We start from the raw sequence: 15494 nt of genomic DNA, 5'->3' as shown, positions 1-15494 counted from the left end.
GGGAAGTCTGTTTTGGTCTCTCTTGTTCTTTAGTTGGTGTTTCGTTGTTTCTCGGTTTGAAGTATCTCTGTGTTTGGTGTTTCGTAACGTTTGTTCCTCACTGGTTTGATAAAGATGATTTCAGAGCTGCCATCAGTCTGTCAATGACTTTCTTTAAAGTGATGCTCTGACCGACTTGTTGAAAGTTGTCAAAGTTAGATTTTAATTTGAAGTTTTTTGGGAACATTAAGTCAGAGCGGCTTCATCACATTTGTCTCAAAAATCCTCTGAAATTAAAGAGAGCAGAGTTTCAGCTTCAAACACGAGAGTTTAAAAGAAGAACCTTAAATCAACACGGGAACTAAAAGGCACACTGATCTTTATTAGAGATGGGGGGGGGGATCCTCCAGTGCAGAGACTGAGGCCTGGACTAGAAGAGAAGACGGGTCGTCAGAATTTAGGATAATTTTTTTTAATACAATACAATCTGTGATTTTAATCATTATCAGTACAGAAAACTTCAGAAGTTTAAAAGAAAACACAAAATCTTCAGTTTGAACCAATAGAAAGAGAGCAATGTCTAAACTGCTCAAATCGATGATTACGTTAGACAAGAGGAGCGTCTTGTGCATCGTATAAAGTGAGCGGGGGGGAGGGGGGGTGGGGTCTCTGCTGTTTTTTAAATTTTAAATCAAATGACCAAACACTTGGCGGAGAGGGCTTCTATATTTGTTGCCGTGGTAACAAACGGGTATTGATATGGTATGATTTTTAATAGAATCATATTGTATATATCATATTTTATATTTTAAACTCTCAGAGCAGCAGTTTCTTCTTTTCTTGACCTCAGAGAGTCAAAGTGTTCAAACTCGGATTAAAGTGTAAAATAAAGGGACTCGGTTCACTCTTATTAAACAGTTCAGTCATTTTAATCTGTCTCTATATGTCAGCCCTGTGATTGGCTGGAGACCAGTCCAGTGTGTAACCCCGCCTCTCGCCCAATGACGGCTGGGATTGGCTCCAGTCCCCCGTGATCCCGAACGTGAGAAGTGGTATAGATGATGGATGGATCTTAAAAACAGGAAAAACTCCATAAAAACATAAAAACAGTTTGAGGACTGAACCTTAAATAAAGTCATGACAGGAAGAGTTGGAGGGATTTAACTCCAGACATGAAATATAATATCACTGTAGTCATTTTATTTTATATCAGGACAGAAAAGACAAATGATGACATGAATTAAAAGACATGATGGAAGTACGGATCAGAAGAACATCAACAAATCAGCTGATTGGTTTAACAGACGTTTAAGAAACATCAAACATGAAGTTAGGAAAATACTGCGACTTCATTTCAGAGAGAGGTTCATCTTTGTGTTCAGAAGAAGAACACAGAAAACACTCAGCTCAGCGATGTAGAAAAAGATGGAGATGAAGAGTGGATTAGATGACGGCTCGCAGGCTCCCCGTCCCGACCTTCTTCCTCAACACCTCAACGAGACGCTCCAACCTGAGGACGAGAGACAAGACGGTTCAGTCTGATTGGATGTAAAGAGAGTTTGTTCAGACCCTCCAACAGCCTGCAGCAACAGACACAGTTATTCCACACATTAAGGTTTTATTTTGAAAACAGGAAGTGTTCACATCCTTTGGTTTGATGCTGTTAGATCACAAGACTCCCTTCAGCATCTCATGAGGGGGCGGAGCTTAATATTCTGCATCATGGAGTGTTGTGTAGGTGGACTGGTTGGACCCTGCTCCTACCTGTCCATTTCATCTGTTTCTAAAATCATTTATATCCACAATGCTTTGCTGTCTGCCTACACTGATGTTTCTTCTGACACTATCTGTACCTGTGATGGCGACTTCAGTGCTCACCTGGAGGACACAAGTTAGTCCACTCCTTTACTTTGAGCTCTTGTTTCTTCCTGTTTCAGGTTTCTACACGCACAGACTCTCCAGGTTTCCTGACGCTGCCGTGGACGAGAATCTCCTGCAGTGACCACGTTTTAGTTTTTAACTGGTTAAGAAACAAACTGAAATAAAATGCTGACGCCTCAAAGAGCCAATCAGACAATCAGAGAGAAGTTTTCCTTGTGTTTGAATCATTCGGCCTCTCTCTGCAGTCACAGCGTCGGCGTCTGTTTCAACGGGAGTCTCACAATGACCATTAGCTAAGAACAAGCATCACTCTGTCCACAGGGGGCGCTACACAGACTCAAAGTTCCTCCGAGGAGATGTGAGTGGAGAAAGTTTGAGAGTCTGTCAGACGGACTCTGAATAAATGACCAGGCTGACAGGAGAGAGAGAGAGAGAGAGCGAGAGAGAGAGAGAGAGAGAGAAAGAGAGAGAGAGAGAGAGAGAGAGAGCGAGAGAGAGAGAGAGAGAGAGAGAGAAAGAGAGAGAGAGAGAGAGAGAGAGAGAGCGAGAGAGAGAGAGAGAGAGAGAGAGAGAGAGAGAGAGAGAGAGAGAGAGAGAGAGAGAGCACCACTAAAGAAGAAAGAACTAAATGACCCTGATGACTTTCTAACATCACTGAAGCTCGCTCGTTCACTCACCCTTTCTCTCTCTCTCTCCCTTCAAACCAAATTAAACTTCTCTCCGTCTCTAATAACCAGCAGATTTCTGCCCCCCCCCCCCACCCTCCCCTCCAGAGAGCAAATATTCAATTCTTCACATTCACAAACTCCGGAGGCCCTTCAGAGCGGGCCGCCCCCCCGCTGGCTGCCAAATTAGAGCAGAAAGCCGCGGGTTTGAGCCCAGGAGGACGGTGTGGGACGCAGACGGACGACTTAAGCTGTTTTCATCATGAATCTCATCCCTTCATCTTCAGCCTGATGAGATGAGGAGCAGCAGAAGAAGAAGTCACGTTATGCAGCATGCGAGCGTCATCCCGTAGCAGCAGAAATCTGAAGGATTAATTCTTCCTGATCGGCTCGCCGGCAGAGACACTCACTCTGATGTCCGCTGAATATGAATCATCCAACCAAATCTCTTTAGTCCCACACGCTTAACCAGTCTTTGAACACATCTCAGCGCCTCTGCTGACTGCTGTTAGAAACAGAAACATGTTCCTGAAGACGGGAAGAGCTCGGAGCGTCCGTCACTGAGCTGCCTCACTCATTAACAACACCTGAAGAGTGAAACCTGTGAGGGCCAATCAGAATAAACTATTCAACCTAGACAGTTTAGTGACCTCACGGGGGTCAAAGTGTCCAATAATGTGCAGGAGGAGGGATTATAATAGTGTGTGTGTGTGTGTGTGTGTGTGTGTGTGTGTGTGTGAACCAACATGTCAGCAGGCCTGTTCAAGGTCACAGGATGTATGTCCACACACACACACACACACACACACACACACACACACACACACACACACACACACACACACACACACACACACACACACACACACACACACACACACACACACACACACACACACACACACACACACTGACATCACCCGTTCAGCTGTTTGTGTTGATATGATGATCGATGGGGACTGAAGAGATGGATCATATGAGAACATGTAAAGGTCGATGAATAAAGAGTGCGTGCGTCTGTAGCGTGGTCATCTCTGACCCGTCATGCACATGAAACCATCAGCTGACTGCTCTCTCACTGCGGAGCGTCTGACAGCTGCACGAGACAATTAAAGTCACTTTTAATTCATCAATCAGAGCGCCGAGGAGCTCACTTCCTGTTCCTGCGTTTTTTTTAAATACAACAGTTAATAAACATCATTCTTTCAAAATAAAAGCCCTGAGCATTAATCAAGCAGCCTGCTTTAGAGTTCTCTGGGACTGTTAATGCCTTTGTTTAGAGACTGGTCAGTGGAGAGAGTCAGAAGAGTTCCTCCTGACGGGAGAACTAAACGCTACAGGAACGCTTTGGAACCTGCAGCACGACTCAACAGAGCCAGTGCGAGACGATGCACTTTAACCATGTCAGGTTATCTTAACTCAAGAACACCTTTTGAAGGTCTCGTCTCGTCTTGGAATCAAAATAATTTTTACTCAGTCTCAGGATTTAAAATCAAGACCGGTCAAGACAACCACTTATCGGTTATTTTCACAGTCATCACTGTGATTAGAAGGAAAACGTGTCTTTCCAAAAGAACAAATAACATTGATTATGGCCACAACCTTCCCGGTGTCACGGTCTACGTGAGGGACACGCCCCCTAACCACAAGATGATGATTTTTCTGGTCTCGGGTGCATCTTGGTCTCTGTAGTGTGGTTTTGACTACAACACTAGTGAGAACTTGTTATGATCTGCTGTCATCGAGCATGTCATCTGCTGTCATGACCTGAGTTGGATGAATCTCTGGAATGCTGAATCTCTGCTCGACACATTCACCTTTTTAGACATGATAAAGAAACCTTGAACCTCGAGCCGCCAGTTTGGAGGACCACAGCCTCTGTACATGTGGCGCGTGCACTATCCACTGGGCCAGCGCCCCACATTATGTATCTGCCAGATCACTTGTTGTTTAAAGAAAAGACCCTGATGAACTTCCTGTGATCAGGAGTTCCAATCAGGAGACACAAACCTCCTGATGTAAAGTATAAAAACGTGTTGACAGAATGTAAAGGTAAATTCTGACCTGCGGACTCTCTCGCTGGCCTCTCGCTCTGCCTCCTGACAGCGCTGTAGTTCCGCCTCCACGCTCTGCTTCTCCCTCGACAGCTGCTGCACCTGGACCAGCAGGGGCGGGGCCTGAGAGAGCGGGGCCTCATGAGCTTCCGTTGAGACACCGTCAATGGGTAACGAGGGAGGAGGTGAGAGGAGGTCCTGAGAGCTGAGAGAGGAGAAGGACAGAGGACACAGAGGAGGAGGAGGACACAGGGGAGGAGGACAGAGGACACAGAGGAGGAGGACAGAGGAGGAGGACACAGAGGAGGAGGACAGAGGAGGAGGACAGAGGAGGAGGACAGAGGAGGAGGACACAGAGGAGGAGGACAGAGGACACAGTACACAGAGGAGGAGGACACAGAGGAGAAGGACAGAGGACACAGTACACAGAGGAGGAGGACAGAGGAGGAGGACAGAGGACACAGTACACACAGGAGGAGGACACAGGAGGAGGACAGAGGAGGAGGACAGAGGAGGAGGACACAGATGAGGAGGACAGAGGACACAGTACACAGAGGAGGAGGACAGAGGAGGAGGACAGAGGAGGAGGACACAGATGAGGAGGACAGAGGACACAGTACACAGAGGAGGAGGAGGACACAGAGGAGGAGGACAGAGGAGGAGGACACAGATGAGGAGGACAGAGGAGGGCAGAGGAGGGCAGAGGAGAAGGATAGATGACACAGAGGAGGAGAATAGATGAGGAGGATATAGAGGAGGAGGACAGAGGACACAGTACACAGAGGAGGAGGAGAGAGGACACAGAGGAGGAGGACACAGAGTTATCAGTGTGAGATCTGACCTGAGAGCAGTTCAGTGACGAGCTGATCAATAATCAATCAAAGGAGGTGTTGAGAGCTCGTTAAGGTAAACAAGAAGACGGACAGCAGAGGACAGAATGAGGGACAGGGTCACCAGTTTAACCAGTTACACCAGTTCTACCTCTGACATTCGAGGGCAAGAACATTAAACCTGCTTTCTGACTGGACCCCACGTTTCCACGGAAACCAAGGTGTAAACCTGTGGTTGCTGACATCATCACTGATTGTTTATATTCAGACTCTTAAAGTTTCATCAACCTGCTGCTATGTGTGTGTGTGTGTGTGGGTGTGTGTGAACCATTGTGGTCCGCTGAGCTCTTAAACCAACAAGCAGCAGGTCAGAGGTCAGAGGTCAGAGGTCAGAGGGGTCAGTCTTGTTCCTGCTCTGCATCAAATAAAGTTGTATTCAAATAGAAGACAAACATGTGTTCCACAGCTGTTCACCTGACGACCATCAGACACCCACGCCATGACCACGACCAGATAACCAACTAATCTGATCTATAAACAGGTATAAACATGGTTTACTTGAATCCTGTAAGACTTTAAAGTTCTGGTTTGGTTACTAACCTACATCCTCACACACACACAAGTGAAACATCTCTCTGAGAGTTAGAGACAAACAACAGGAGATATGAGGTTTTATTGCCCCCCCAAAAAAACCCTGAAATCAACCAACCCCCCCCCCCCACCTGCTGATCCTCCCTCCTCTGAGTCTCTGCAGGCGTTCAGCTTCATCCTGATGATGTATGGAGACTCACAGTGTATGAGCACAGGCAAACAGCAGGACTCACACGCGTGCTGCTCGGTTTTTTCAACCTGTCTCACAGTCTGCTGATTTCAAGCACATAATATCAAACCACACAGGAAGCGTGTGTGTGTGTGTGTGTGTGTGTGTGTGTGTGTGTGTGTGTGTGTGTGTGTGTGTGTGTGTGTGTGTGTGTGTGTGTGTGTGTGTGTGTGTGTGTGTGTGTGTGCATCAGCAGCATATAAAGATACAGAGAAGGGTTAGTGATGTCACAGCAGCTTCTGGAGACAGAACAAGCGTCTAGTCCTTTAGCCACTACCACTAGTCCACATACCACAGCTAACTAGTCTCCAGACCTCTGGAAAAAGTCCCCTCAGGTCTGGAACTAGTTCACATACCTAACAAAGACCTCTAATACTAGCTCCTGCACCTCTGGACGACCTACTGAACGAGTCCCAAGAACTCTGCAGCCCATCTAAAAATCTGCAGAGCAAATAACCTTACCTGTGATTGGCTTGTAGCACCTGTAGCCCCGCCTCCAGCCACTTCCTGTCCTCCAGAGCCCCGCCTCTTTCTCTCTGAAGCCTCAGCAGCTCCTCCTGATTGGATAAAACAAACATCAATCACACACTACCCTCTGGGAGAAAAGGTCAAATGCAGAGCAGATATAAAACTGATGATGATGATGTCAGTCATTTTAATCGATAATCAATCCTCCTGATTGATGGAATGAATCATCAGTTCAGCCTATGTGTGTTTGTGTTCTGCACATGTGCAGAGCGAGATCAGGAAGTTGACGTCAGAGTCACTCTGTTTAAATAAATGATTAATTGAATAATGGACTCATTAACCAACACGAGTGTCAACACACTTCATAATGAGGAATTCATTTTGATCAGCCTGTCATAATAACAGCACGCCATCACAGAGTGAGGCTCCAGGTGCATTCTGGGAAAGAAACTGAGAGGACGGATAATAGAGACGAACATGATCTTAAGAAGAGACGAAAAACTTCAGTCTCCAGGATTCAACATCCCATAAAGTCTAAATATGATGAGACAGATGAGTTGAATTAAAATGAGCTTTAGAGACCAAAACATGGGGCTCTATGGGGACTGACTCACTGCAGGAGACAGACTCTAGTGGACACTGGAGGAACTGCAGCTGTAAAGGTGGACATTTTAACAACAACTAACCCCCATCACCTCCTCACCCCTACCTCCCCCCTCCTCTCAGAGCTGATTGAACCTGCAGGCCGACAGCTACAGGACAGAGTGTCTCTGGTCAAAAAGTGTGGAGGTTGACTCCTGCAGTGACAGACCTGTTCCTGACCTCCTCCTGCCCCTCCTCTTCTTAATGTTAATTAAAGCCCTGAAGGTCTGCAGGTTTAAAGTGAGACATCAAAAGAGAAGCCAAACCCAGAGAGTCAATATGTGACTTCTCCAGCCGGGCCGGAGGAGACGCTTCAAAAGAGCCGCCGACTTATTAATCAGAATAATTTCCAAATGAGACGATCAGCACGCAGCGGCAACGCCAGCTGACCTTTCACATGAGGAGTTAAGGTCAACCTGAGAGGGAGGAGGAGAGGGAGGAGGTAATAAAACTAACCTGACCCGGGTCGTTCAGGATGAAGAAGGGAGGGAGAGAGAAGGAGAGAGAGGGTGAGGAGGGTGAGGAAATTAAGCTTTAATTAGCATAGAGGACTACCAGGATGGAAGGGGCGGCGTCCTTCAGCATGAGGAGGTGAGAGGAGGAGAGAAGTAAATGAGGAGTCGACTCTGACCTTTAACATCAGGAGTTAAAGGGCCAGTTCACAACAAATTGGGCCCCAAATTCAGCCCACCGTCAGCTGTTTGAAGTCAGAATGTTTGATGAGCTCTGTGATCGTTTCACTCAGACTGTCCTTCCAAAAATCAACCTTTATGGTCAGAGAGTTTACATAGGAAGTAAAGATATCACTCTGTCCTTCAGAGCCTGTCAGGGTCTAAGCCTCATGGGAAGTGGAGTTTTTTAAAAGGCAGCTAAAAAAAGAAACCGTAAACATGTAAAGATCTTCAGGCTCAACATCAGCAGGTCTCTTCTGATGAGCTTCTTTTTACTGGTTGTTTTTTTAAGGTGTTCTTTAAGGATCTGATGGAGGGCCCCATCTTTAAATTTTACTCTAAAGTCCTGGTTTTAGTCCAGGGCTCTCTCCTGCAGCTCTCAGACAGTCTGCTGGTTAATTTCTGGGCAGCTGTTGGAGTTTCTGTTGGAAATTAAAATCGTCTCCAGGCTCTAATCCTCCCGAGCCCTCCAGCCTCATTAACAGATTCAGAGAGAGCGAGTGTTACATTAATAACAAAATTTAATAAATCTGATCCGAGCAGAGCGAGCTGAAACAGAGCAGCAAGTTGAACAGAGCAGCGAGTTGAAGACAGAGCAGAGAGATGAAGACAGAGCAGCGAGATGAAGACAGAGCAGAAAGATGAAGACAGAGCAGCGAGATGAAGACAGAGCAGAGAGATGAAGACAGAGCAGAGAGATGAAGACAGAGCGAGCTGAAACAGAGCAGCGAGATGAAGACAGAGCAGAGAGATGAAGACATTGCGAGCTGAAACAGAGCAGCGAGATGAAGACAGAGCAGAGAGATGAAGACAGAGCAGAGAGATGAAGACAGAGCAGCGAGATGAAGACAGAGCAGCGAGATGAAGACAGAGCAGCGAGATGAAGACAGAGCAGAGTTGAAAACAGAGCAGAGAGATAAAGACAAAGATGAAGACAGAGCAGCGAGATGAAGACAGAGATGAAGACAGAGCAGCGAGATGAAGACAGAGCAGAGAGATGAAGACAGAGCAGAGTTGAAAACAGAGCAGAGAGATAAAGACAAAGATGAAGACAGAGCAGAGAGTTGAAGACAGAGCAGAGAGATGAAGACAGAGCAGAGAGATGAAGACAGAGCAGAGAGATGAAGACAGAGCAGAGAGTTGAAGACAGAGCAGAGAGATGAAGACAGAGCAGAGATGAAGACAGAGATGAAGACAGAGCAGATTTGAAGACAGAGCAGAGAGATGAGGACAGAGCAGAGTCTGAACCTAAATGTGATGATCATCGCTAATGGATTATTAATATCACCCCGAGCAGAAGAGAAGAGATGTTATGACAGTTTGAATCATTGTCACTTAAAGACGCTCCGAACAGATGCTCTGAGGAATTAAACGACTGAACCTGTCACTGCCCACCTGCTAAGAGGTGACTCTCTTCAAAAAAAGAGACCTATTATTGAAAATGATGTACACCAGTAGGTCTCTAACTTGAATTAAAAAGAAAATATACTTTTCTGTATTTTTATTTGAACATGTATTAATATTACTCTGAGACACACACACACACACACACACACATATACACACACACACAAACGCAGGCGCACACACACACACAAACACAGCGACCCTGTTTGAATAACAAGTTGTTGGCAAACAAGCTGCAGTGTCCCCACGGTAGGTTGTCATGACAACAGAGCAGACATCCCATCATCACCATTCAACACAGAGAGCAGCACTTGGTATGCAGAGTGTGTGTGTGTGTGTGTGTGTACCTCGCTCGCCCTCTGTACTCTTTCCTGGATCAGATCCTGTTCCAGACGTTTACACTGCGGAGACACAAAACGGATTATCAAATCCGGTCAGCTGACAGCAAGTCACACCTGCAGGCAGGAAGTCACACCTGCTGACAGGAAGTCACACCTGCTGACAGGAAGTCATACCTGCTGACTGGAAGTCACACCTGCAGACTGGAAGTCACACCTGCAGACAGGGGCTGTATCCGAATTGCCAAGTACCTACTCAATCTGTCAGTAGGCAGTAGACAGTACCTACTATCCGTGCTGTACACTGTTTAGTACCTACTATTCAGTAGGCGCACAAAGTAGGCAGACATTTGTTCCTACTTCTTCTGATTCATTCAGTATGGAAGTGACGTCATTACCCGAACCGGCCACATCCACCCGTTTTTTTTTTTTTTTTTTGTTTAGCTTTATTCAAGAACAGTAATGCGCACATACAGTCAGGTAAAAAAAACAATATCACAATGTAAATCAAGTAAAAGACAGATTAAATAACTAAATAACATAAAGTACATAAAGGAAAGTACAAATGAAAGACAGTAATATACAGAATATAAAGTAAAATAAACCAATAAAGACGCATTTAAATAGTGAAATCATTATTTAAATAGAGGGAGAAAGGTTTTATAATAATGCAGACATTTGTTATATTTTCAGTTGTTAATTAAAAGTAGTGATTTCAGTCGGGACTTTAACTCTAGATTAAAAATTAATTCAATTAATCCACGCTCGTTTGTTTTGATTTGGAGGCGCATGTGAAGTGTCGTTCTACGTTTAATTTCGCACAGCATTGTGGGTGGTAAAATACAATTCATTTCCTGAAAGCACGCATCCGATCCATACTGCATGAAACCCGGAAGTTAGTATCCATACTGAAATGTTCAGTCTACTGCGCAGACCCAAAAAATTACCACTGAATGACCACGAAAGTTCAGTATACTGAAACTCCATACTGCCTACTGAACTGTGACAATTCAGAAAGGGCCAGGATGTCACACCTGCAGACAGGAAGTCACACCTGCTGACAGGAAGTCACACCTGCAGGCAGGAAGTCACACCTGCAGGCAGGAAGTCACACCTGCAGGCAGGAAGTCACACCTGAAGACAGAAAGTCACACCTGCAGGCAGGAAGTCACACCTGAAGACATGGTCCGCAGTCCACACCGCCGTAATGTGACGTCAGACACTGGGACACCCAATACTCCACTGTTACAGACGCCATGTGTAAGAACTTGCTCCTCTCCAGCCCCGCCCTCTTGTCCAAATATGGTCACTTCCTGTGACATAATACTAAAAACATAAACAGCTGACTCCTCACAGCTTCTTTTAGCTGAACAAGACTTTTTCAGGTTGCCATGTTAGTGACCTGTCAATCCCAGGTAGCCCCGCCCTAACTCCTCCCCTCTTCCTGGTCTCTGTGACTCTAAATGGACACTGACTAATGAACATCGTGCTGTGTTCAAGAAGACTAGTAACTACTGATTGAGACCATGACGTCATTAGGACAATGAGGTCTGTTAAATCTGATCATCACCATCAGTGATACATGACCCCGCCCACCCAAGCCTCATCAACCAATCACAGAGCTACGTTAAATCAAATAAACAATGTTTCTTCTCGCCATCTGGACGAGTCTGTTCCTCTAGACTGTGTGTATGTGTGTGGGTGTGTGTGTTTGTGTTTATATGTGTTTGTGTGTGTGTGTGTGTGTGTGTGTGTGTGTGTGTGTGTGTTTGTGTTTATGTGTGTGTGTTTGTGTTTATGTGTGTGTGTGTGTGTGTGTGTGTGTTTGTTTGTGTGTTTATGTTTGTGTGTGTGTGTTTATGTTTGTGTGTGTGTGTGTGTGTGTTTATGTGTGTACGTGTGTGTGTACAGTGTAAACAGTCTGAACTCTTCCGACAGATGGAAACTTATTCTTTGGTTTTGATTGACAGCTTAGATCAGATGTTGTGTGATGCTGTGATCAGCTTCCTGTGATGTCACCTCAGGTGTAACAGAGCAGTTAAACGACAGAGCTGAGACGACCTCCAGTCCTGAGGCAATGTCTGTGTTGACAATGTTTTTGTGCATGTAGACAGCTGATAGAAACGTCCATCAGAGACACTTTGTACTCTGACTAAGAGCCGACACTGATCAACTCTGTTAGAACGACACAGAACTACTAACACTTGGAGACTGTTTTTACACAGGTGTGTGTGCTTTTGCTGCAGTAAAGAAAGTGTGTCTACTCTGCAGGAGAACACAAACATGTGAATACATCAATGACGGTCGTCCTTGTTCGGTGTTGGAACGATACAACGTATTATATTAATGATCGACGGTATCAAAAAGCTTTACAGTAAAACGACACCTGTGCCATCAGACAGGTGAGCAGGAGATAAAAGCATGTGCACAAGGTGGGGCGCGCTGGTGGCGCAATGGTTAGGGCGCGCGTCCCATGTATTAAGACTCTCGTCTCGAGCGGTAGGCCCAGGTTCGCTTCCACCCGTGGCCCCTTTCTGCATGTCATTCCCCGCTCTCTCTCCCTGGTTTCTGACTCTATCCACTGTCCTCTCTCTGCATTAAAGGCACAAAAAGCCCAAAAAATTTATCTTTAAAAGCATGTGCACAAGGTTGTCTGCAGTTTGTTGTGAAAAAAAACAAGAAATTATCAAACATTTGGTGAAAAGGACTTCAATTGTTGTTGCCGTGGTAACAAACAGGTATCAGTACCGTTGGAGTTTTACTAGAATCAAATTAAAGTTTGAAGTTCTGATATAATGACAATCCTGCAGGCAGCACAGTGTGTGTCTGTGTCTGTGTGTGAGTGAGTGTGAGTGTGAGTGTGTGTGTGTGTGTGTGTGTGTGAGTGTGTGTCTGTATGTGAGTGTGAGTGTGAGTGTGTGTGTGTGTGTGTGTGTGTGTGTCACTGTGCGTGTGTGTGTGTGTGTGTCACTGTGCGTGTGTGTGTGTGTTAATCATGAACAATAAATACTCTGTGAGACGCAGCGTGGAAACAACCCTGATGTGATGTCATCGTCACCTGATACCTGTTTTTATTTCAATGATCTGATGTTTCGTGTTAATGGCGTCTCTCTGCTTCCAGCTGTGCGAGGACTTAAACACGGCGTCATGTTCCTTTAACGTTGGCTCCGTCTGTGGGAATCAAACCCACTACCCTCCTGTGAGGCGTCCAGGTGAGCTTTAATAACCTGTAATTACCTGATATTAACTCAATAAAAAGGACGCCACAGAGAAAAAGAGAGAGAGACGGGCCGGGGACGCCTCCCCCACTTTTCCAATATTTCCCAGAAGTCCCGGCTGTGGCGGGAAGATAATCCCTGAGAGATGAGGAGAGGGAGCGAGGGATCGGCGAGCGGCGGGGGGGAGGAGAGGAATCCTCCAGCGTGGAGTGCTCGCTCTCTTCTTTTTCTCCTCCGAGGATTACGACGGCATTTGAAACATATTTCAGTGAGCGGCGGCAGAGGAGCGAGGGCGGGATTAAGGTGTTACCGTGGAGGGGTGGTGTTAACGCAGAGGGGCGGGGTGTTAAAAGATGGCAGAGAGGCGATATTGTTGGGGGTTAGTGGCGCTGGGACGAGTGAGGCGGATACAGCCTTGAGTTTTGTGGGGTTAATGGAGGCAGGCGGGTGTTACGGCGGCGAGGATGGGCGGGGGTCAAAGAGGTAAAGATGGAGGATGGTTGGAAGTGCCACAGGTTTGAAAGTTTACTTTCTTCGACACGCTCCAAACATTTAAACATTTAAATGATCTTTACGACCTGCAGGAGAAACCAGAACGTCAGGAAGAAGGCGCCGTGTCCACCTGGCGTTTCTTTTTTCAGTTGTTCTCAATGAGGAGAAAGCGGCCCAGAGGAAAAGAAGGAGTTGAAGTCCTTCCTGTAAAAATGGCGCCGTACTTGTTCTGTTGTCCTCCCACTTTAAAAAAAGTTCTCCTTCATTTTTAAAAAGTCTTTTTTTTTTTTTTTCTCACTCCCTTTCTCCCCTGACGACCGTTGCCATGGTTTCCAGAGTGCAGCAGTCCTGCCTCCAGGCCGGTAACCATGGCGACAGCACTCACAGTGAGAGGAGAGATGAAAGTTTCTGATCCATCAGACACATCGGGAGGGGGCGGAGCGTCTGAGCCACCACCTGCAGCACGGCATGCTGGGAGCTCCGCCCCCCTCTTTCTCTCTCTCTCACTCATCTTATCCCTCGATTGCCCCTCTCTCTCTCTCTGTCATCCCTACATCAGTCAGCTCTCATCTTTTTCATTTCTGCTCCTTTTACCCCCTCCTCCCCCTCCCCCATCCTCCCAGAGAGTGGTATATGAATCAGGATGCATTGTGGGTAATAAATCCAGGACTCTGCAGGTTTTGGTAATAAACTCTGCGAGCTGAACTTGGATAATAATCAGCCTCCAGAGGAGAGAATCTGGATCTGTTCTTCAAAATCTGAACTTTTTAATCATCCTCTGACATCATCCTCACTTATTGATTATTGATCGACACGCCGTCAGGATTTCTATCTCATTAAAGGCAGAGGAAATACTTCACAACACACGCCGCCGCCACTGTAGAAATATAGTCTATGAATGGCGCCTGATGAGGTCTCCTCTTAAAGATAGTGATTAACCAAACGTGCAGCAGGTGAACGTACTTCGTTTGAACATAATGTGGTAAACAATGCTTTAAACGCTAAACAGATTAGCTTCATTAGCTCATCAGGCTCCAGGTAAGAGTGAGCCGGTGATGTTATCCAGGTGAACACGAGGCTGCTCTCTGATTAAAACATCTAACAGCTCCTCTGTGGTCATACGCAAATATTCAGCTGAGATGAGACTTTCAAATAACTCACACACAGACACAACACAACACAACACAACACAAACACACACACACACACACACACACACACACACACACACACACACACACACACACACACACACACACACACACACACACACACACACACACACACACACACACACACACACACACACACACACACACACACACACACACACACACACACACACACACACGACAAGGTGTTGCAGGAGTATAGACGGCGAGTGTTCAGCAAACATCGACTCGTCAGTTCGACTCGGTCTCCTGTCAATATTTATCTCTGCAGCGTTTTGTTTTCACTTCATTCAAAATGTTCATGTTTTGATTCTAAACGCAAATATTTGAAGGTTGGATCGCTGGAGCCATCGTAACCGGGGCGACACAGCACGGTCCCAGAACGGGGTTAAACAGAGCCGTTAGAGAGGACGCCACCTCTGACAGAGCGAGACAACGACGCCTGGTATCAGGTATCATCAATAACGTAATAAATAATACAAATATGAACGTAAGAGGACAGACAGGTAAGAGGACAGACAGGTTAGAGGACAGACAGGTTAGAGGACTGACATGTAAGAGGACAGACATGTAAGAGGATAGACAAGTTAGAAGACAGACAGGTAAGAGAACAGACAGGTTGGAGGACAGACAGATAAGAAGACAGGCAGGTAAGAGGACAGACATGTAAGAAGACAGACAGGAAAGAGGACAGACAGGTTAGAGGACTGACATGTAAGAGGACAGACAGGTAAGAGGACAGACAGGTAAGAGAACAGACAGGTTAGAGGACAGACAGGTAAGAGGACAGACAGGTAAGAGAACAGACAGGGAAGAGAACAGACAGGTTAGAGGACAGACAGGTAAGAGGACAGACA

At 46.1% G+C, this 15494-nt stretch overlaps 1 protein-coding gene across 1 annotated transcript in view; it reads right to left on the bottom strand.

Moving 5' to 3' along the window:
* Nucleotides 1–1157: 1157 nt before the first annotated feature.
* Nucleotides 1158–15494, bottom strand: part of mipol1 (mirror-image polydactyly 1) — a 34381-nt gene continuing 20044 nt past the window's right edge. Inside the window, exons 11-14 of the mRNA XM_065966493.1 lie at nucleotides 9765–9818; nucleotides 6692–6786; nucleotides 4590–4784; nucleotides 1158–1489 (exon numbers count right to left, since the gene is read on the bottom strand). Of these exons, the coding sequence (XP_065822565.1) occupies nucleotides 1423–1489; nucleotides 4590–4784; nucleotides 6692–6786; nucleotides 9765–9818 (411 nt within the window). The 3' untranslated portion in view covers nucleotides 1158–1422. The remainder of the gene's footprint in view (nucleotides 1490–4589; nucleotides 4785–6691; nucleotides 6787–9764; nucleotides 9819–15494) is intronic.

This window comes from Labrus bergylta, chromosome 18 (genome assembly GCF_963930695.1).
Source record: "Labrus bergylta chromosome 18, fLabBer1.1, whole genome shotgun sequence".
NCBI lineage: Eukaryota > Metazoa > Chordata > Actinopteri > Labriformes > Labridae > Labrus > Labrus bergylta.
The sequence above is the reverse complement of the archived record's forward strand: the minus strand, read 5'-3'. Positions and strand labels throughout refer to the sequence as shown.